Source organism: Giraffa tippelskirchi, chromosome 3 (assembly GCF_054371585.1).
Source record: "Giraffa tippelskirchi isolate mGirTip1 chromosome 3, T2T-mGirTip1v1.2.pri, whole genome shotgun sequence".
In the NCBI taxonomy this organism is placed as follows: Eukaryota; Metazoa; Chordata; class Mammalia; order Artiodactyla; family Giraffidae; genus Giraffa; species Giraffa tippelskirchi.
Window position 1 is genome coordinate 8,123,913 of NC_137277.1, and position 22,928 is coordinate 8,146,840.

The 22,928-nt window shown below is 48.0% G+C and overlaps 1 protein-coding gene and 1 long non-coding RNA gene across 2 annotated transcripts in view; one reads left to right on the forward strand and one right to left on the reverse strand.

Annotated features, from left to right (window-relative positions):
• The window catches only part of LOC145540642 (uncharacterized), a 72,005-nt gene that overhangs the window by 28,524 nt on the left and 20,553 nt on the right, over positions 1-22,928 (forward strand). The window lies entirely within an intron of this gene.
• Positions 131-17,600, reverse strand: ST6GALNAC1 (ST6 N-acetylgalactosaminide alpha-2,6-sialyltransferase 1). The gene is made up of 9 exons (XM_081575510.1): positions 16,720-17,600; positions 4,071-4,770; positions 3,295-3,463; positions 2,647-2,818; positions 2,296-2,434; positions 1,931-2,034; positions 1,661-1,750; positions 1,475-1,574; positions 131-1,210 (listed from the first exon to the last, which is right to left on the reverse strand). Exons 1-9 carry the CDS (start codon positions 16,848-16,850, stop codon positions 1,019-1,021), a joined length of 1,797 nt encoding a protein of 598 aa, XP_081431636.1. The 5' UTR covers positions 16,851-17,600; the 3' UTR covers positions 131-1,018.

Consider the following 22,928-nt stretch of genomic DNA (forward strand, 5'->3'; position numbering starts at 1 on the left):
TTCCTGATCAGGGATGGAACCTGTGTCCCCTGCATTGCAGGGCAGATTCTTAACCACTGGACCACCAGGGAAGACCCAAGGATGATTTTTCTTTTTTTTAGGGATAAAACTGTGATTCTTATACAAATATAAAATGAACACATCTCAGAGATTTTATTTAACTCATCAATTAGTGAAGGAACTAGTAAAAACTGGTTCAAAACAGAGCCCAAAGTCCGGACACATACATCGGCAGTCCGGAAGACTAAAATTAATTTGATAATAGGAACAAGACTGATCACTATCCCCATTTTTCATTCAGACAGAAATCATTTTTATTAGTATCAGTTTTCTACAACCCAGAGTGTTGTCAAGTAGCTCAAACATAAGGAAAGTTTGCAGACCTCCTATTAGAATCAGATAACCCCTGGAAGGGTCCACCAGATGGTCATGCCTTCAAGATTTCACAGCTGCTAAGTGGGAGATCTGTAATTCAATCCCAAATCTGTATGTCTCCATAAGTTCAGACTCCTCCTTCTGTGCCAAGTAGCATTTGAACAGTGAAAATGTAAAAGTGTTAGTCGCTAAGTCGTATCCAGCTCTTTTCAACCCCATGGACTGTAGCCTGCCAGGCTCCTCTGTGCATGGGATTCTCCAGGCAAGCCTACTAGAGTGGGTTGCCATGCCCTTCTCCAGGCGATCTTCCTGACCGAGATCGAACCCAGGTCTCCTGCATTGCAGGCAGATTCTTTACCATCTGAGTCACCAGGGAAGTCCCTTTGGTCTCAAAAATTGAGTCCCTACGTCCACGGAATAGACCCTGCAGAAATTTTTCCAAGGTCTCTGAGACCTCAGTCCATCATTTGCCATCTTGAGGGTGTCCCCTCCTCTGCACTAGTTCAGTAGACCTCTACCCTCGAAGTCTGGAAGGGCTCAGAGCCTGGTCCAGGTGCTGGGAAGATGACAGACGAGTCTCTGGTCTCCCACTGCGCCCTGAGCCTTAGAATAGCTGAAGGGACTTCGGTAGCCCAGGCTCCCTTCAGATGGTCGGTTTGGAAGTTGTAGGACGTTGGTACAGCCGTATAATACCTTCATCATGTAGCCGCTTCCAGAGCGTCCTCTCCAACTTGAAGTCATGGTTGATGTAGAAGATCGTTCGTTTCCAGGACTTATCATAGTAGTGGTCAGAGAAGCGTTCGTGGCCTTCAGTGATGAACCCGTAGGCACTCACCTACAGGAAGGTGGGGGAGAAATAAGGCCTGCGTGTGTGTCTCTCGGGCTTCTTTTCTGTGTGTGTTGGGGGCAGGGGCCCTGTATCCTGGGTCTATCCCTAGGGGTCTGGGTGCAGGACCCCTGGAAGCACGCTTGCACACAGGCATGTGTCCACACTCAGGCCCCTCCTCCCACCCCCTAGCCAGCATCCCATGCTGAGCAGGCCCAGGGCTACCCCAGAGCTGTTTCTCCAGATCCGCGGGCTCCAGAAGCAGGGCCTCACCTGGTCACAGAGCTGGAGGGCGGTGAGCAGCAGGAGGGCCCCTGTGGTGGGCCGGTATATTCTCCAGTGGGCAGTGTTCAGAGTCTCAGACCTCAGGAATCTGCGAGAGAGCCCAGCCCCGCAGCTGTCAGGAGGCTGGCGAGGGTGAGAGGGACTCGGCCCCTTCCACGGGCTTCCCGCTCTCACCTGTTCTTCATGTATCGGAGCAGGTCTGGGTGCAGCAACAGGTATCTGTCCAGTTGCAAGGCTTCCTGGAAGGCCTCCTGGGGTCTGTGCCTGTGGGCAGGAATGGGTGCTTCATTCTCTTACCTCTCTGGGGGAGGGCCAAGGCAGGATTATGGGCATGACCGGTTCCCCATCTCCATGTGAGAGCTCAGACTGTCCCCACCTGTCCAGCCCTTCACGGCTGCCCCCTCCGCAGCTTGTCTGTGGGTGAGGGGAGGGGGCAGTGGGTACCTGAACCAGAAAAGGTTCCTTGAAGCCACGGTCCGATTCAGAAGCAGTGCTTCCAGCCACTCATAGTCCCGAGTGCCTTCCAGGAAGTGCAGGTAGCGGACATCCTGAGGACCAAGGACAGCGTGTGGTCCAGGAGTCCTGCCTTCAGTGGGGTGGCCTGACTTTGACCCCAGACCGCCTGCTTGCTCTCCTCTGGCCTGGCATGGCTGCCCTCCTTGCCCTTGCCCCTCACATGCCCGGAGACTGTACCGACAACAGGCTCTAGACTCAGGATGCTCCCTGTCTCCCTGTCTGTCTCCCTGTCTCACCTGCATCCTCCCGTATCCAAAGTCTGTGGGCGGCCAGACCCGTCCCTCTTTGCTCACCTGCCCCAGAGGCACGTGCCGGAAACCCCGACTGCCCAGTATAAGGAGTGACTGGGTCAAAGAGAAGGCAGTAAAGCCGTAGAAGGAGGTCCGAGTACCCACATCGCGTTCATAGCCTTTAATGACGGCGCCACTCAGCCTAGCCAGAAAGACAAAATCGGAGCACGTGAGGGCTGCCGGGTAATGCATGGAGGTGGTTGGGGGAAGGAAGAAGGGATGGGGGGCAGCACTAGTGAGCCCAGAACCCTCCCCCACAGCTTCTAGACACAGGCAGGGAGCACCCTCTGAGATCTCCCAGAAGAGCCCTGCTCTGCAGGAGAGGGGTAGGGGTCAGGGCAGGTGCCAGCTCACCGGAACACATAGTCGTGGCTGTCTATCTCTGGACCCACGTGGGAGTTGTTCAGGATGCCCCCGTTGCCCACCACGGCACAGCTGATGCACCGGGAGCTCCCGGCGGGGAGGCCGGCCAGGAGCAGCTGCTGCTGGGGCACTGAGGGGAAGCGCACCACGACCTTCTGCACCACTGCAATGTGGGGGGCCGGGGGGATTCCACTCAGAGCCCAGCCAGGGCCAGGGGGCCGCCCGGCCGGCCTTTGTCCCGGGGCTGGTTGTCCGCAGGGGAGACGTGGGCCAGAGGCAAAAAAGCATGGCCCTCTGGGACTTCCCTGGTGGTCCAGTGGTTAAGGACCTGCGCTTGCAGTGTAGAGGCCTTGGGTTCAATCCCTGAGATCCCATATGCCACAACGCATGGCCAGAAAGTAAATACAGATTTAAAACACAGTTTTTAGAAAGCATGGCCCTCTGGGACTTCCCTCGTGGTCCAGTGGTTAAGACTCTGTGCTCCCAATGCAGGGGCTGAGGATTCCATCCCTGGTCGGGGAACTAAGACTCCATATGCCACACAGCACGGCCAAAAAATATTTTTAAAATACTTTTTAAAGAAGCACGGCCTTCTGCTGTGGCCTAGCACACACCCAGGCCCCTTGGACGAGGACTCACAGGAGAAATTGAGCTCCATGAAGCCGAAGGGTGGAGCAAAATGCTCCAGGCGGTCCCACTCGCTCTGGTTGAAGTGTCCGGAGTCCAGGAAGAGGGTGAGATTGGGCAGAAAGAGAGTTCGGAGCCAGGGCGACTTGGAGGCTTTGATCTTCACCGAGTCGGGGCAGGTCTGCAAGCAGGAGGATGGGTCAGGTCCGGAGAGAGGCCGGGGAAGCTGTGGCGGGGAGGGGATGCTGGGACTGGGGGGAGGTGGGCGTGGGAGCAGAAACCAGGCCTCAAAGCTGGAAAGGCCCCACCTCTGCTACATCTTCCATCCTATTCCCAGGGCCTTCTGGTCCCCTGGTCATTGATCGCCTAGGCCCACCACCAGCAGGAGGTGTGTTACGGGTCTCATGTGCTGTGCGTGGTTGTAGTTATGCGTGCAAACATCCGTGTCTCCCCTCCCATGGCTGGGGGCCCAGGCTGCTTCTCTTAGGGATGGAAGAGAGGGAGGGTCTTGGAATTATCTCTGGGGGGAGGACAGGGCTGGGCACCAGGTTGGGGCATTCTTGTCCCTTGGCTCCTGCCCAGTCCTACCCCTCCCCCTGCTGAGGTCACACTCTCTCACCCTTTCTGAGGGGCCTCCTGAGGCCCAGGGCAGGCCCTTCGATCACACCCTCACCTGGATGAGCCGTGTGGGGAAGGGGCCCGGTGGGGGGGGAGCGGAGCTTAGGAGCAGAGCCTGGGAGGGAAGGGAGGGGGTGGGCCTCAGAGCCCTTAGAAAAGGAAAAACTCACGGTCTGCAGGCCGCCCGCTTCCAGACTGTATTTGTCCTCAAAATCCCACTGGGGCTCAGACTTGAAGTTGGCGGCCTTCAGCTTCTGGCTTCTCTGGGTGGCGGGGCGCTGGAGAGGGGCCGAGGACGGGGTGGCCTGGACTCTGTCCTGGGAGGGGACGGCCGCTGGGGTGGCTCCTCTGGCTCCCTTCCCTGGCCCCCCCCCTCCCCCGGGGGTGTGCGCCCCGGTCTGGTGTTTTGGAAGGAGAGTCTTAGCTGCGGTTGCCCGGCTGTCCCACGGCTTCGTGGGCACTGCCCCGGGGCCTGTCAGCCTCGCCTTCTGGCCCCCGGATGCTTTGGTCATCCTTGGGTTCTGATGGCTCAGTGATGGTGCCTCGGTCCTGCCGGAGACCACCCCCCCACCTCCAGCCGTCGGGGGCAGCGTGTCCAGCCCGGTGTCCTTGCTCTCCCGTGTCTGCGGGTCGGCCTTTCTGGTGGGGGTGGGCGCTCTGCCCGGCTCCTCGGCATGGGCCTTGCTGGTCTGCGCTCCTGTGCGCCGCTCCGCCGTGAGGGTTGTGGCCTTGGGGGGCGTGTCCCGAGGGCCGGTCCCCTGTACTGACTCCATGTGGGTGGTCACCCTCCTTCTCGTGCTGGGTGCCTGAGACACAGCATTTTGCAGTAACTCTGGGGACCTTTCCTTAACGTTCTGTTGATGCTGATTCCTAGAGAAAGAGATGACTTTGGATGAAGGCTAAGGTTGTAGGGACTTGAGGGGTGTAACTAGCATTCATTTTTGTGTCTCAAGTGGACTTCAAATCAGTCTTCAGGAGAGGTGAGGGGAGGGGCTTTGCTGGCTGCTTCCCAACCCCAAGTGGCACCTGTCGGCAATGGACCTGGACACTTACTTCTGACCAGCGTGCATGCTAAGTCCCTTCAGTCATATCCAACTCTTCACGACCCTGTGGACTGCAGCCCATCAGGCTCCTTTGCCCATAGGATTCTCCAGGCAAGAATACTAGAGTGGGTTGCCATGCCCTCCTCCAGGAGATCTTCCCCACTCAGGGACAGAACCCACGTCTCTTACATCTCCTGCATTGGCAAGGGGGTTCTTTACCACTAATGCCACCTGGGAAGCCACTTTGGACTGGTAAAGAGCCCTAAGTGGTACCGAGTTTGGGGAGCTGGAACTGGAGGCCAAGCGCAGAGCTGAACTGCTCACATCTCCATGCTGCACCCCCAGCTTCCTGGGCTCACTCCTTGCAGCTCCGGCATCCTCTGTGTTCCCAACTGTGAGTCTAAGAATGAGTTTGTGTGAACCTAGTCCTGCCACCTAATATCTTCTGACTCAGTGTACCTTAAAAAAAAAAGCATAGGTCACAAAGGTATCTTTGTCCACAAGGAAATGGGAAAGATGCATGCCTGTTAAGACTATAGTTGCCAACCTTGATTTTGAAAGGTCTGCCTTAAAGATGTGCTTCTTATTCTATCATCAGTCCAACACTGCTTAAAGGCAAATGTTTGAGAATTCCCTGAAGGTCCAGTGGTTAGGACTTAGCACTTTCACTGCCCCAGCCCGAGTTCAATCCCTGGTTGGGGAACTGAGTTCCCACAAACTGTGAGGCGTGTGTTAGAGATGATGGACAAAAGGCATGCTTCCCACATGGAAGCTGGGAAGGCTTCCTGGAGGAGCTCTCCTCTGAAGAGGATTAGGAGTGGGGAGGAGGAAGTTTCAGTCCCAGCAGCGTGAAAAGTTGTGGTGTTGGGAGACTTCCCTGGTAGTCCAGTGGGTAAGACTCCGCTCTCCCAATGTAGGGGGCCTGGGTTCCATCCCTGGTCAGGGAACTAGATCCCACACGCTGCAACTGAGACCTGGCACAGCAAAAATAAATAAATACGTATTTAAAAAAAGAAAATGTGGGTTGGGGGTCTTCCCTGCTGGCTCAGTGGTAAAGAACCCATGTGCCAATGCAGGGGTTCAATCCCTGGTCCAGGAAGATCACACATACCTCGGAGCAGCTAAGCCTGTGCACCAAAACTACAGAGCCTGGGAAACCGAAACTACTGAAGCTTGGGAGCCCTAGAGCCCGTGCTGCACAAGAGAAGCCATCGCAATGAGAAGCCCGCACACTGCAACAAACAGCTCCCGGTTGCCATAACTACAGAGAAGCTTGTGCAGCAACAAAGATCCAGCACAGCCAAAAATAAATAAATAAAATTATATATACACACATATAAAAGAGTGGGGATCGGGGCTTGTCCGGCAGGAGATGCTCCCAAACAGGCAGGCAAGACCAGATCATTGTTTGCAGTGTATGAGGAATTTAGACTTGAATCATCTGTCTATCCCAGCTGGTGCTAGTGGTAAAGAACCTGCCTGCCAATGCAGGAGACACGAGAGATGATGTGTTTACATTTTTGAGGAAGTGGCAGCAATGACCTAGGTAGTGACTAAATTATGTGATTAAACTTCAACTCCCGATGATTATGCACATATATGATTGCCTGGGATATGAAGGTTTATATTGCCATTTTCTAAAGGTCATGGATGGAATTTACTGAATGCTCGAGTTGCTTCCATCCACATGCTGAGTGCCCTGCCTCCGTCTTGATCAGACCCTACGTGCTCCTGAGCTTGTACTCTGTTCCCTAGGCTGGGGAACATTGGTTCTATTAAATGACTCTAGTTCAGAGGAATAGGTGAACCAATTCACTCAAGCAAAAAGCAATTTGATACTATAATTCTGACCTACTTTGGAGGTAAATATCTAAAAATTTGCTCTTAAAAAATAAATAAATAGGGACTTCCCAGGTCGTTAACTACTTCCCAGTAGTTAAGATTCCACAGCTTCAATGAAGGGGATGTGGGCTCAATTCTTGGTCAGGGAACTAAAATCCCACAGCCAAAAAAAGCAAAAAATATATATATAATAAAAATATAAGTATATTAAATTATATATATATATATTTCCTGTAACACTATAGGGAAAAACCCAAATGAACTTTTTGGTCAACCAAAAAATTTATACATATGTATATGAAAGCTATGGTTTTTCCGGGTAGTCATGCACAGGTGTGAGAGCTGGACCATAAAGAAGGTTGAGTGCCAAAGAGTTGATGCTTTCAAACTGTGGAGCTGGAGAAGACTCTTGAGAGTCCTTTGGACTGCAAGAAGATCAAACCAGTCACTCCTAGAGGAAATCAACCATGAATATTCATCAGAAGGACTGATGCTGAAGCTGAAGCTCCAATCCTTTGGCCACCTGGTGCAAAGAGCCAGTTCACTGGAAAAGACCTCGATGCTGGGAAAGATTGAAGTCAAAAAGGAGAAGAGGGCGGCAGAGAATGAGATGGTTAGATAGCATCACTGACTCGTGGACATGAATTTAAGCAAACTCCTGGGAGATAGTGGTGGACAGAGGAGCCTCGCATGCTGTAGTCCATGGGGTCACAGAGAGTCGAACATGACTGAGTGACTGAACAATAAAAAATATGAAATAAGTATATCTCTAGCAGGGATCACATAGCTCTATTCCATAAATGAAGCAAAACAACAACACATCACCCAGGGAGGACCTGGAAGCAAAGAAATGGCAAAAGGTTCAAAGTATAGATCAAGAATCACAGATACAAAATGACCTGTGTAGTCCAGCGGCTAGAAGCTCTCAGCTGAGAACCAGGGCTGTTTTAAAGAAAGTCCTTTTTTTTTTTTTTTTAATTTTGCCTGCCCGGCCTCTTCCTTGTAGCCTGTGGGCTTTCTCTAGTTTTGACACCCGGGCTTCTCTTGTTATGGTGCCCAGGCTCTACAGTGCACAGACTCAGTAATTGTGGTATGCAGGCTTATTTACTCTGTGCCATGTGGGATCTTAGTTCCCTGACCAGGGATCGAACCTGCATTCCCTGCCCTAGAAGGCAGATTCTTAACCAGTGGACCACCAGGGAAGTCCCTAAAGCAAATTTTTTTAGCACCTGTATCTTATACCTAGATCTTCCTCTCAGGGAATAATCACATTTGAGAATAAAGTTTGTTTCACAGATTTTCCCAAGTTCAGTTGCTATTTTTATTCTGGCATTCTGGAATACTGACCTTAGGGTTAAAAACAGCATTCCTCTCCTCCCCTGCCCCCTCCCCAGAGTCTTCTACAGGGAAAGGGGAGAGAGGCGAGGTGTATAGGAATAGAGAGAGTGGGCAGCCTGCCCCAGCCCTGCCTCCTGCTCTCCCTTATGGCTGGAAGAGCTCCCTGGAATCTGCAGAACCCAACAGCCTTGGCAGTATTCAGTAACTTGATCAGGGTTTTATTATTTCTACTTCCTGGTGACACAGGGAGCTCTGAAAGCAAGTTGAGCCAGTCTCCTGCAAGGTGACATGAAGGGTAGCCATCTGGTGTGTGGCGGTTGTCACCTCCCCATGGCTTAACCTCTTGGGCTCCACTGGACGTGTTTTTTGGGTTGAACTTGAGGTGGACTTGGCACTGACTTCTTGGCACTTGGCAAATGGGCAGTGGAGCCTAGGTGGGTGGAAAGTGGCCTGAGTTCTAGTCCAGCCCCGCCTCTAACTAGCCAGCTGTGTAATCTCAGGCAAGTCACAGGACCCTTTGAGCCTTTGTTTTCTTATCCATTGTGAGAATCGTAAAACCTGCCTTATAAAACGGTTGTAAGGATGTTACAAACCAGGATAGAAATGGCATTTCGAACAATGTGTGTGTGTACTTAGTTGCCAAGTCCTGTTCGACTCTTGCGACCTCATGGACTGTAGTCCGCTAGGCTTCTCTGTCCATGGGATTCTCCAGGCAAGAATGCTGGATTGGGTGTCATTTCCTCCTCCAGGGTATCTTGCCGACCCAGGGATCGAACCCGTGTCTCCTGCATTGGCAGGCAGATTCTTTACCTGCTGAGCCACCTGAGAAGACCATTTGCAACAGTGCTGTTATACAAATACAGGCAGGTCGAATCGGGTCAGGTGCTGACAGCAACAGTTAGAGATGCCCACCAGCCCCTGTTTGGGTTCATGCATCCAGAGATGAAAATCTAAAGGGGCGACAGGCTTCAAGGCCATGGGTAAATAATATTTCCTTCATGGCCCTTAACCACTTAACTGAGAAATCAAGAACTAGCAGGTGGGCATGTTATAAATAGAACAGTAGATTACCAAAAAGAAAATCAGAGGGGTTGAAGTAATCACCTTGGAAATCAGAATCCTGGAGCAGGGAGAAGACATGGGGACAGTTATATTATTGTATTTATTGGTTATTTCATTTATTTATTTTTTGGTCGTTCCCCATGGCATGAGGAATCTTAGTTCCCTGATCATGGGTTGAACCCATGCCCCCTGCAGTGGAATTGTGTGGACTGCCAGGGAAGTCCTGGGGATGGCTGTGTTTTGATAGAAGCCTCCTTATACTATTTCACTGAAACATTTGCATGTTACTCAGTAAAAATAAAAAATTTAAAGAGAAAACTTAGAATCAAATGAGACATCCTATTGAGAATTTGAAAACACAGTGCAATATTTATTGAGTGGTAATTATAGGCCAGGCTTTTGGAGCTATCTGTTAGGAATGAGAGATAAAAAAGCTATAGTCATTGCTCTTAAGAAGCTCATGAACCAACAGGGGGAACAGACATGAATGTAAGTTGATGCGGTAATGTGTTATTATGTGGAAGAGAGTGGGGACACAGCCTAGGGCATGTTCTGTTTGAGGGGGACACTTCAATCCACAGTGATACCTAAACTTTTGCTCATCTTTCTTCACAAGTTTTCTGAATTATTTTTCCTTTTCCTAAAGCAATGCATGCTCCTTACTGAAAAAGCAGAAAATGAATTTCAGCACAAAAGGATGTCAACTTGTGATTATACTTTCTCAAAGAACCTACTGTTGACCCCCGAGGGCATGAACATCCAGATCCCTTTTCTTTGCCTATTATACTCACAAATGTAGTTGTATAATATCCTGGAATGTTATCTGGTTGTTTTCCTCCCTGTGTTTTCTCCCTTTCCCATTGGTGCCTGCCTCCCACCCACCACCAGCAGCTAATGGTCAGCTGTATGTTCATTGCCCCCACAGGCACGTGTGCAGACAAGAGCTGGAAAATACAGAATACCCTGCAAGACCTTCTGGCTTTTCCCCTCCAAGTACCTAAGCCCTCAAATGGGGAGAAGATTTGGGGAAATAGATAAAATATCTTGGAGAGGGACCTTTCTAGTTCCTATGCCATCATCCCTTCCCTAGAAATATTTACTCTGGGAGGAGGAATGAAAGGAGGCAGGAGAGAAGGGAGGCTTCTGTAGGGCCCGGGATTAGAGTGCTTCTACTTCCTGGTAGAATTACAAGGGTCTCTTAAGACCCCTGAAAGGAACTGACTGTGTATAGAAACTGGGAAGATAGAAACCACATCACAGAACATTCTCACACCTAAACCAGGTGACACAGAAGAGCCAAGAGGTAGTGATGATGGATATCTTGTGGCAAGCTGATGGCTAAGAATCAGCTGCCCCCTCCCAGGCCTTGGCACCATATCAGACATCCTGGAGCCCTTGATGCCCTCCTGGGGATGGGGTAGAGTAATAAGAACGGTTGAGATTAAGGTTTTCTGATTCTGGCTAGGGGTTCAGAATCAGAAACCAGAAGGTTACAGAAAACACAGTTTGGTTCTTACACCAAAGCAAAATACAATACAAAACAGACACCAGGGGACTTCCCTGTGGTCTAGTAGCTAAGACTCTGCATTCCCAATGCAGGGGGCCCGAGTTCGATGCCTGATCAGAGAACTAGACCCCCCATGCCACGACTAAGACCCAGCACAACCAACTAAATAAATAAAATATTCACAACAGTAGCCAAAACAACAAAACAGAAGCCATAGATCTGATTCACAGCTCACTCTTCATGATCATCTCTGAAGCCAAAACAAGGCAAGCGTCTTCGAGGATACATTTATTTCGGACTAGGGAAGCCAAGCAGACAGAGACGTGGTCTTTACACATCAGAGAGCAAGTTGGAGATGGGGACCAAAACTTTTGTCAGTTTCGTGCACTTGTGTCTGTCTTAAAATGATATGAGAGGTAGACCAATAACCTAGGTTTGAAATCATAGAATTGTCTTAAAATCCTTATCACCACTGCCCCCACCATCATGTCTGTCACCAAGTCCAGCTGATTTAACTGACTCTCAGTCTTTGACTTTTGGTCCTGCTGTCATCAGCACCTCCTTGCCCCAGGCCCCCAGGACTCTGTCTTAAACCACTACATTGGCTCTCTCACCTGTCTCCTTAAAACTTCCTGGGCCCCAGGGAGTTCCCTGGCAGTTCAGTGGTTAGGACTCATCACTTTCACTGCCGGGACCAGGGTTCAATCTGGATCGGGGAACTAAGATCCTGTAAGCCATGCGGCACCGCCTAAAAACGAACAAACAAATAAAAACCCCACTGTGCCTGGCCATCTACCCAACCTACAGTCTATTGACAGAGTAACCTGTGTAAAGCATACATTTAAGCAAGCTACTCCCTTACTCTAAAACTTCTTTTTTTAAAAAAAAATAGAAAATTTATTCATAATTTTCGGCTGCACCGGGTCTTAGTTTTGACGTGTGGGGATCTTTAATCTTAGTTGTAGTATGTGGGATCTAGTTCCTGGACCAGGGATGGAATCCAGGACCCCTGCATTGGGAGCCTGGAATATGAACCTCTGGACCACCAGGGAAGTCATAAAATTCTTAATAGCTACAGAACAAAGTTATTTAAGCTCACATTCATTCTTTTATCAGTAAGCATTGACAGTGTGTTACATATGTATAGCGTCTGGGACCTGTTCAAATTATTGGAGAAATGGAGACAAATAAGACAGTTCCTACCCACAAGAAATTCATAGTCTGGCAGAAAAAGACACATTTAGGATTTATGACATCAGGATGGATGTGATGGGGAGACGTGGAGGGTGGTGCATTGCTGGGAGCAGGGACATTGGGGCCAGCCTGCCTGGGTTTGAACATCAGTGACCAGGGTGACCTTGAACAAGTGATCTAATCTCTCTCATCTATAAAGGAGTTGATGATGATAATAGTATCTACTCTCTGGCTCGATATGTGGTTAGTAATCATAACTCCGAGACCAGTGCCTGGTACACAGTGAACATCTTATCAGTGCTTATTAAATGGCCCATCTGTCGGTCTCCCATTCCTGAAATCGTCCTTTGCCCCTTTCTGCGCCATTGCTTACGCTATTTCCTCATTGCTTACGGTGTTCCTGCTTGCTGAAAGGTCATACAGCCATCAGGCACCTTGCACATGCTCCCATCTCCACCGTGTTCTCTTTTGCCTCCCACCCCCATCCCCCTGGTTTGGATGACGCTTTTCTGTGCGCTTGGGTAGCATCTGTCTCATTTGACTTTACTGACGACATTTATCACTACTAATAATATCACCTGTGTTCTTTTGCTTTGTGTATGCCTCTCTCTTCCTTTGGACTTGAAAAAAAAAATTCCATTTACTTCTTTATTTTTGGCTGCTCTGGGTCTTCATTGCTACACCCGGGCTTTCTGTAGTTGTGGTGAGGGAGGCGATCCTCTAGTTACGGTGTGTAGGCTTCTCTTGTTGCAGAGCACAGGCTGTAGGCACACGGCTTCGATACTTGTGGTGCATGGACTTAGCTGCCCCACAGCATGTGGGGTCTTCCTGGACCAGGGATCAAACTTGTGTCCCCTGCACTGGCAGGCAGATTCTTAACCGCTGGACCACCAGGGAAGTCCTCCCTTGGACTTTAAACCTCTTGAGAGTCGACACATAGGAGGTAGTGGAGAAGCATGGGATTTGGAGCTCAAATCCTCTAAATTCAAATATCTGTTTTGCTACTTCCTGGTTCCATGGAATTCCCCTTAACGTTTTTGAGCCTCGTAATCTTCATTTTTTGTCAAAGAATAAAAATACTAATCTTGAACCGCGATTGTAAAGATCAGAAATAACATGTGGAGGGACTTCCCTGGTGATCCAGTGTGGCTAAGACTTCGAGCTCCTAATGCAAGAGGCTTAGGTTCGATCCCTGCTCAGGGAACTAGATCCTGAATGGTGCAACAAAGACCCAGTGAAGCCAAATAAATAAAATTAAAAACAAATAAGTATCTTTTAAAAAGAAGAAGAAAAAAAAGAACACATGGAAAGGCCCCTGGAGCACAGATTAAGATCTGAAAATCTTCTCCAACTCTCAAATGATCATGGCAAGTCACGAAGTGTAAACATCAACGCGATCAGTTCAGTTCAGTTCAGTTCAGTCGCTCAGTCGTGTCCGACTCTTTGCGACCCCATGGACTGCCGCATGCCAGGCCTCCCTGTCCATCACCAGCTCCCGGAGTTTACTCAAACTCATGTCCATCGAGTCGGTGATGCCATCCAGCCATCTCATCCTCTGTCATCCCCTTCTCCTCCTGCCTTCAGTCTTTCCCAGCATCAGGGTCTTTTCCAGTGAGTCAGTTCTCTGCATCAGGTGGCCAAAGTGTTGGAGTTTCAGCGTCAGCCTCAGCACTCAGCCGTGCGACAATGACCTTCATAAACCATGGGGACCTACAGTGTGTGTTCTGCACTGTGCCTCTCCCTTCCCGTTCTGATTTTGCTCCCACCCTCTGCCCAGGCAGCTCTGCAGGGAAAGGAGGGCGTGACCAGTCTCTAAACTGCAAACTGCCCATCGCTTTTGCCTCTCCCTCTCTCTCTCCTCTCCTTCATAATATCTCCTGATTTCCCCCTTCTTGCTGTTCCACTGTCTCTTAGTCCAGATCCTTCCTACCTTGAGTTTTAATGGCTAAAGGCGACCCCAGCCCCTCCCTTCACACCAGGATGATCTGCCTGTGGAGTCATCCAACTCCCTTGGGTGCCACTGCTGGTCAACCCAAAGTGGCAACTCCCTCATCCTAAACCATCCTGTTCACTTCTGGCCAACTCATCGTCTTAAAATAGTGCTGTCACGAGGCGAGGCCGCCTCCCTGGCTGAAAGCCTTTTGCAGCAGCACTGGGTCCCACCTTCCTAAATGCCCTTTCTCTGCTCCCCAGAGGAAACCCTCACTTCCCTGAGGTGGATTCTCTCTTGGGTCAGCAGAGAGGACACTCATTTAGGACTTAGGCTGGCGCCCTTGTTCATCCTTTGCTCACCACACGTCTTTCCCCAGGCACTCACGCAAGCCCTCTCTGTCTCCTAGATGCCATCTTCTCTTTGAACCTTTCAACAGACACAAAATCTTCTCCTCCGGGGACCACTATTGTCATGGCATCCACTGTCTCTGCTGTCTTGGGATGTAATTATATAGATAGTTTATCGAGACATCTCAGTATGTGGCCTGTTTCCTATCCCTTAAAATCATGGGCAGATACAATAACTTTACAGTCACTTTAGAAGTCAGGACCATCCAAAATGCATGTGCATCAAATAAGAGAGCTTCAAAAGACATGAAACAAGAACTGACAAAACTGAAGGGAGAAATGTTGTTTAGTCACTAAGTCTTGTCCGACCCCTTGCTATCTCTTGTATGGTCCTCTGTCCATGGGATTTCCCAGGCCAGAATACTGGATTGTTGCCATTTCCATCTCCAGGGGATCTTCCCAACCTGGGGATCGAACCTGCATCTCCCACTTGGCAGGTAGATTCTTTACCACTGAGCCACCAGGGAAACCCGAAGGGAGAAATAGAAAAATTCAAAACTGGTTTGGAAATAACTCAATAAATTTTCTTCTAAAACTAAACATAGGGACTTCCCTGGTGGTCCAGGTGGTCCATGCTCTCAATGCAGGGTGCCTGGGTTCAATCCCTGGTCAAGGAACTAGATCTCATATGCCACAACTAAAAAGATCCCTCAAGCTGCAACTATGACCTTGTGTGGCCAAATAAATAAAAGTATAAAAAAATAAAGTTAAACATATACTTTCCTTATAACACAGCAATTCCATTTCTAGATATTGACCCAAGAGAAATAAAACTATGTACACAAAAAAGGTTTGTACAACAATGTTCACAGCAGGTTTACTCATAATTCATGATAGCCAGAACTGGAAACTACCCAAATGTCCATCAAAAACAGAATGAGTAAATAATGTGTGGTATATTCATACAATGAAATGATTTATAAACTTTAGAGGATCCTCAGATTCACCAGTAGCCCGAGAAATGCAAATTAAAAAGAGAAACATGCTTTTACTTATCAGATGATTAAACTTGAAAACCATTCACAAGATCCAGTGTTGCTGCAGAAGTTGGAGAGAGAGTTAACTTTCACACCTGTTTGTGTAGCCTTTTCTGAGAATGACTTGATGTGTCTACTGACTTTTTTTATTTTAAAGATTTTGTTTTTAGGTAGACCATTCTAAAGTCTTTATTGAATTTATTACGATATTGTTTCTCTTTTTTATATTTTTGGTTTTTGGCTGCAAGGCATGTGGGATCCTAGCTCCCTGAGCAGGGATCGAACCTGCAGCCCCCAACACTGGAAGGCAAAGTCTTAACCACTGGACCACCAGGGAAGTCCTTCCATTGACATTTAATGTGAACATATTCATTATCTTGGCCATTCCACTTCTAGAAATCTACCCATGGAAATACATAAGTGCCCAAAGGTATATGAAAAATGAGTGGCAACTCAAGTGCCCATAGATGGGGTTGGCTAAGCTATATCCATTCTATAGAAGCTATGCAGCCATGAAAAGGAAGGGAATAGACCTGTATGTGCCAACATAGACGGAGGTCCATGATACAGTTGATTAAAAAAGTCAACCAATGTGTATAGTGTGATACCTCTCTGTCTATCTGTCCGTCCATCCATCCATCCACCTGTCTATCTATCTACCTACCTATCACCTACCTTTGTTGTTTATTGTTGTTTAGTCGCTAAGTCATACCTAGCTCTTTGAGACCCGACGGACTATAGCCTGTCAAGCTCCTCTGTCCATGGATTTCCCAGGCAAGAATACTGGAGTGGGTTGCCGAAAGTGAAGTGTAGGAGACCTGGGTTTGATCCCTGGGTTGGGAAGATACCCCGGAGAAGGAAATAGCAACCTACTCCAGTATCCTTGCTTGGAGAATTCCATGGACAGGGGAGCCAGGTGGGCTACAGTCCATGAGGTCACAAAGAGTTGGACATGACTGAGCAACTAACACTTTCACTTTCAGGCAACTAGATCCCACATGCCTCAACTAAATATCTCATGTGCTGCAACTAAGACTCGGTGCAGCCAAATCAATGAACATTGTATTTTTTTAAGAAAGAAAGAAAGAAATATATATATATATATATAAAGAAATTAATGGAATTCATGGGCTAAATCATTTGCTTTAGTACACAGAGAATGGCGTGTAATGAACCCCAAAGCTGAGGTTATTACTCACAGACCTAGAGCGGAAAATAGTCGTCTAGTTTTCCACCTATGCCTTCTGGAGACCAGACCAATAATAGTTCTCCAACTCCTGCCTCTATCTCCTCTGTGTATAAGCCCCATGGGCCCCCATTTTCCTGTTATACCACCTCCATGTCCCCCCAAGTCTCCCCTTCTGGCTTCCTCACCTGTGATTCCTGACAACCTTCGTGATCCCTGACACAGCCTGTCACCACAAAGGTGTCTCAGATGTCCCCCGGCCTCCCCAGGCTATCATTTTCCCGTTTCTTCTGATAAATCACAGGGAACTTGGAAAGGGCAGACTCTTACCTGCTAGGCTTTGTGTTAGGTTCCTTCATAAAGGAGGGCAAGGTGAAGAGGAAGACAATGAGCACAGCCAAGAGCAAAGGCCCCTGGACAGTTTGGTCCAGACAACAGAATCTCCTCGGGCAAGGCCTCATGTTGGTGGGTCCGGCCTTGCAGCGAATTTCTGCATGTCCTGGGGCTCTGATGTAGACAGCAAACAATTTAACTGCTCAGATCTTCTGGTCAGGGTGTGCACCCTTTTGTCTTAAAAACGAGCCACGCGGGTGAACACGGAGTCTTTCGGAGGGTGCCAGGGGAGGGAGCCGCCTTCTCTGCCCTATGAAGGCTTAGAGGCTGGCGTGGCTTAAAGGAAGAGAAACTCCTTCTGTGCAAACAAGTTCACCTTCTTTTCCTGCTGTCTCTGAAGCCAGTTTCTGAATGTAGAACTTTAATGAGAAACATACACACGTTATATGGAACCTCCCTTTCATCTGGTCGCAAACCCTGGGGCACCCTGCACAAGTACCTGGGCTGGAAGGGCCTTTCACGGCCTCCATCCTCAATGTGAGGTTTACAAGAAAAACACAGGGCACCCATTCAGGCTTGACACCACCTAGCCATCTTCCTCTGAGAGACTGTGCAGCCTTGGACGGGAGCTCTCAGAACATCTTGTTTCCCGAGTTATTTTGAAGGGTGGCTCTCAATCTTGGGTGCCCATTAGAATCACTGGGGAAGCTTTAAAACATCCTGATGCTCAGGCTACACCTCGATGAGTCAAGCCTGAATCTCCGCGGAGAGCTAATTTCCACGCATGGGTATTCTTACCCCAGGTGATTCTGGTGTGTGGCCGCGTTGAGAATCACTGGTGTGCAGCCGTTCTGTTCAGTCTTCACTGCTTCTCGTGCACCATGGGATGCTTTGCATGCATCAATGCAACCTTCGCAGCCACCCCAGGAGCGGAACACTGTACTATCCACCTCGTTTTACGGTCAAGGAAACTGCCTCTGTGCAGGGGAAGCTTGCCTAAGATCACAGAGGGAGCCACTGGCTTGGGGAACTGGATCCAACTGACCCATAGACTGTATTCTTACTCACTGCACAGCAGCGACTCTGAGCCTCGATATGAAAAGCACAAAAACACAGGACACTTGGAGAAAAGGTACAACTCAGAGGAATAATATCAAGATCAGTGGTAGAAAACTGAGAAAATTCAGAGATGCCGCCCTTCCTAAAGTACTGCGGATTTTCCGTTTTTAAAATGACTGCTGGCAGTAAGGTCGAACCATGCTGTCGAAATGGGAGAGGTGGGGCTTGGAACAACAGGGCTTTGAAGAACTTGGGACCTGGGTTCCCTGCTTAGCCATCACAGTGTGCACGCCCTGAATGCACAGCATCCAATTCTTCACCTAAAGTTCTTGGTTTTCACCCAGGTGATGTGCCAATAGATGCTTGAATCGCCTTCCCCAGGGAGGATGAAAAAGGTATAAGCATGATACTGTAACTCATTGTACTATTCCAGCGGATGGACTGGAAGCAAGGAGAGAAAATTCTGCTAGTACTGATCCTGTCTCTTGTCTCTCTGCCTCTGTGCACCTAACCTGTAAGTGCTCAAACACTGACTCCATAATAAACATGTTCTTTATAGACCCATGTCCACTCATAGCTCTTCGTACCTGACACTTGGCCCTGGGTTCGCCTGTGTACTTGGCACAGGCAGTCCCCCGACATCCTGGTGGCTGTTTGTGATGCCAGGCAAATGCCCTGCACAGTGGGAAGGGGCTTTCTTACCCACAGCGTGGATTTGCCTAAATGCAGTGTCTCTTTCACCTCACCTCGTGTTTTGCAGAAGGCACTGGCTATCAGGGTTCTTTCTGACTTCCCCAGAGCGTGGAGATCTAGTTGAGCTCCTGGGGACCAGCTGAGCTACTGTATACAGCCTGTCCCTTTCACCACCTTAGGGGTGGGTTGAATTTAGAGTTCTCGAAGCCAATTGGTAGGGGCGGGTTCATTCAGCGTTCTCACTTCCTGGTTCTCAGATTCCAGTCCAGTGTGCTTCTCTGTGTGTGCCTGGGCCCAATGGGAGATCCAGAGAAGTATGAATTTTCATGGAAACTGGCTTGCCAAAAGTTTTTCAAATATCACGATGTTTGTGCTCAGCAAAGTCTCCTTTTTTCTCTCTTATTTAAGCAAAGGTTTTTGACATTAATCTTCTTTATACACCAGCCCATAGGATGTGTGGGACCTCAAATGCAGATATGATGTGTTAAAAGATTATTTTCAGGGCTTCCCTGGTGGCTCCATAGTAAAGAATCCACCTGCCAGTGCAGGAGACATGGGTTTGATCCCTGATATTGGAAGACCCCCCCATGCTGCAGAGCAGCTAAGCCCCTGTGCCACAACTATTAAGCCTGTGCTCTAGAGCCCAGGAGCCACAACTACTGAGCCATGTGTCACAGCTGCTGAAGCCTGAGCACCCTGAGCCCGTGCCCCACCACAGGAGAAGCCACCCCAATGAGAAGCCTGCCCACTGCAACTAGAGAGCAGGCCCTGCTCACCACGGCTAGAGAAATGCCCTCGCAGCAATGAAGACCCAGCACAGCCAAAAAGAAATAAAATTTTTTAAAAGATTATTTTCAAACCAGAAATAGAGGCACAGACATAGAGAACAAACATATAGACACCAAGAGGGGAAAGCTGGGGTGGGATAAATTGGGAGATTGGGATTGACATATCTATACTACTATAGATAAAATAGATAACTAATGAGAATGTGCGGGTATAGCACAGGGGGAAGAAAGAAGGTACAATCTGTTTGTAGGACATATATTAACTTTAAAAATACATTCCAGTATACATTAGGTGCAGACAAATACTATTTGATTCCACTTATACAAGGTACCTGGAATAGTCAAATTCATAGTGCCAGAAGGGCTTCCCTGATGGCCCAGAAGGTAGAGAATCTGCCTGCCACGCTGGAGACCTGGGTTCGATCCCTGGGTCCGGAAGATGGCCTGGAAAAGAGAATGGAGACCCACTCCAGTATTCTGGCCTGGAGAATTCCATGGACAGAGTAACACTTTCACTTTAGTGCCAGAAAGTACATTGGTAGATGTCAGGGCCAGGAGTGGTGGGTAGGGAGAAGGGGAAGTGGGGAGTTAGTGTTTAGTGGGGACAGAGTTTTAGTTTAGGAAGGTGAAAGATCTGGGAGATGGAAGATGCTGGGAGTTTCACGACAATGTGAATATATTTAGTGCCACTAAAGTGTACAGTTAAATATGCTGAAAATAGTATGCTTTATATTATGTGAAAGTGAAAGTCGCTCAGTCGTGTCCAACTCTTTGTGACCCCATGGACTCTACAGTCCATGGAATTCTCCAGGCCAGAATACTGGGGTGGGTAGCCCTTCCCTTCTCCAGCAGATCTTCCTGACCCAGGAATCGAACTGAGGTCTCCTGCATTGCAAGCGGATTCTTTACCAACTGAGCTAGCAGGGAAGCCCATATTATGTGACTTTTTCCATAATAAAAAAAAAACATTAAAAAAGATTGTTTTCAGCAAAAGGCAAAATCATGACTCTCATATGGATACGAAACATGAGAATGTGTTACAGATTTTATTCCACTCAGGAGAAAACCAGGCAGATGTAATAACTGATTTAAAACAGAAGTGCAGAAGCACACACTCATACAGAACAAGGACTGTGAAAGTGAATTAACGGGGGCAAAACGGGTTTTTCGTAGGCAGGAGGGAAGTCACAGCCAGGGCATAATCTGCATGGTTATCAACAGCCCACAATTCACAGATTGTAAAGTTGTTCAAAGATGATGGAAAACTCAAGTCAGATAACTTGGAGGGGTGTCCTCTAGAGAGCATATGTTTTTCCACGAAAGTGCAGCTGTTTTCAAGAGTGAGTGTGCATCTCAAAGCCAGTGCACTGGGATGACCCTGAGGGATGGGATGGGGAGGGAGGTAGGAAAGGGGTTCAGGATGGGGGACACATGTACACCTATGGCTGATTCATGTCAATGTATGGCAAAAACCACTACAATATTGTAAGGTAATTAGCCTCCAATTAAAATAAATAAATTAATTTTTTAAAATACATAAAAATGAAGAACAAGAAAAAAAAAGAGTGAGTGTGAATGAGAACCACTCCAGGATTGGAATTCTTTTAAAAAAAAAATTTAATATTTATTAATTTATTCATGAATGAAACTAAACCATGCCTTGTGGGGCCACCCAAGACAGATGAGTCATGGTGGAGAGGTCTGACAGAATGTGGTCCACTGGAGAAGGGCATGGCAAACCACTTCAGTATTGTTGCCTTGAGAACCCCATGAACCATATGAAAAGGCAAAAAGATAGGACACTGAAAGATGAACTCCCCAGATCAGTAAGTGCCCAATATGCTGCTGGAGATCAGTGGAGAAATAACTCCGGAAAGAATGATGGGATGGAGCCAAAGCAAAAACGATACCCAGCTGTGGATGTGACTGGTGATAGAAGCAAAGTCCGATGCTGTAAAGAGCAATATTGCATAGGAACCTGGAATGTTAGGTCCATGAATCAAGGCAAATTGGAAGTGGTCAAACAGGAGATGGCAAGAGTGAACGTCGACATTCTAGGAATCAGCGAACTAAGATGGACTGGAATGGGTGAATTTAACTCAGGTGACCATTATATCTACTACTGTGGGCAAGAATCCCTTAGAAGAAATGGAGTAGCCATCATGGTCAACAAAAGAGTCCGAAAGGCAGTACTTGGATGCAATCTCAAAAACGACAGAATGATCTCTGTTTGTTTCCAAGGCAAACCATTCAATATCATAGCAATCCAAGTCTATGCCCCGACCAGTAATGCCGAAGAAGCTGAAGTTGAACGGTTCTATGAAGACCTACAAGACCTTCTAGAACTAACACCCAAAAAAGATGTCCTTTTCATTATAGGGGACTGGAATGCAAAAGTAGGAAGTCAAGAAACACCTGGCGTAACAAGGCAAATTTGGCCTCGGAGTACAGAATGAAGCAGGGCGAAGGCTAATAGAGTTTTGCCAAGAGAACGCACTGGTCATAGCAAACACCCTCTTCCAACAACACAAGAGAAGACTCTACACGTGGACATCACCAGATGGTCAACACCGAAATCAGATTGATTATATTCTTTGCAACCAAAGATGGAGAAGCTCTATACAGTCAGCAAAAACAAGACCGGGAGCAGACTGTGGCTCAGATCATGAACTGCTTATTGCCAAATTCAGGCTTAAATTGAAGAAAGTAGGGAAAACCACTAGTCCATTCAGGTATGACCTAGATCAAATCTCTTATGAGTATACAGTAGAAGTGACAAATAGATTTAAAGGACTAGATCTGATAGACAGAGTGCCTGATGAACTATGGACAGAGGTTTGTGACATTGTACAGGAGACAGGGATCAAGACCATCCCCATGGAAAAGAAAGGCAAAAAAGCAAAATGGCTGTCTGAGGAGGCCTTACAGATAGCTGGGAAGAGAAGAGAAGCAAAAAGCAAAGGAGAAAAGGAAAGATATTCCCATCTGAATGGAGAGTTCCAAAGAATAGCAAGGAGAGATAAGAAAGCCTTCCTCAGCGATCAATGCAAAGAAATAGAGGAAAACAACAGATTGGGAAAGACTAGAGATCTCTTCAGGAAAATTAGAGATATCAAAGGAACATTTCAGGCAAAGATAGTCTCGATAAAGGACAGAAATGGTATGGACCTAACAGAAGCAGAAGATATTAAGAAGAGGTGGCAAGAATACACAGAAGAATTGTACAAAAAAGATCTTCACGACCCAGATAATCACGATGGTGTGATCACTCACCTAGAGCCAGACATCCTGGAATGTGAAGTCAAGTGGGCCTTAGAAAGCATCACTATGAACAAAGCTAGTGGAGGTGATGGAATTCCAGTTGAGCTATTTCAGATCCTGAAAGATGATGCTGTGAAAGTGCTGCCCTCGATATGCCAGCAAATTTGGAAAACTCAGCAGTGGCCACAGGACTGGAAAAGGTCAGTTTTCAGTCCAATCCCAAAAAAAGGCAATGCCAAAGAATGCTCAAACTACCGCACGATTGCACTCATCTCAGATGCTAGTAAAGTAATGCTCAAAATTCTCCAAGCCAGGCTTCAGCAATACATGAACCGTGAACTTCCAGATGTTCAAGCTGGTTTTAGAAAAGGCAGAGGAACCAGAGATCAAATTGCTGATATATGC

Coding starts and splice junctions, on each gene's coding strand:
- ST6GALNAC1 (XM_081575510.1), bottom strand. CDS start 16,850: ATGAGGCCTTGCCCGAGGAGATTCTGTTGTCTGGACCAAACTGTCCAG. Junction 2,819..3,294: donor CATGGAGCTCAATTTCTCCT/GTGAGTCCTCGT, acceptor CCCACATTGCAG/TGGTGCAGAAGGTCGTGGTG. Junction 1,575..1,660: donor CTCCGATACATGAAGAACAG/GTGAGAGCGGGA, acceptor GCTCTCTCGCAG/ATTCCTGAGGTCTGAGACTC.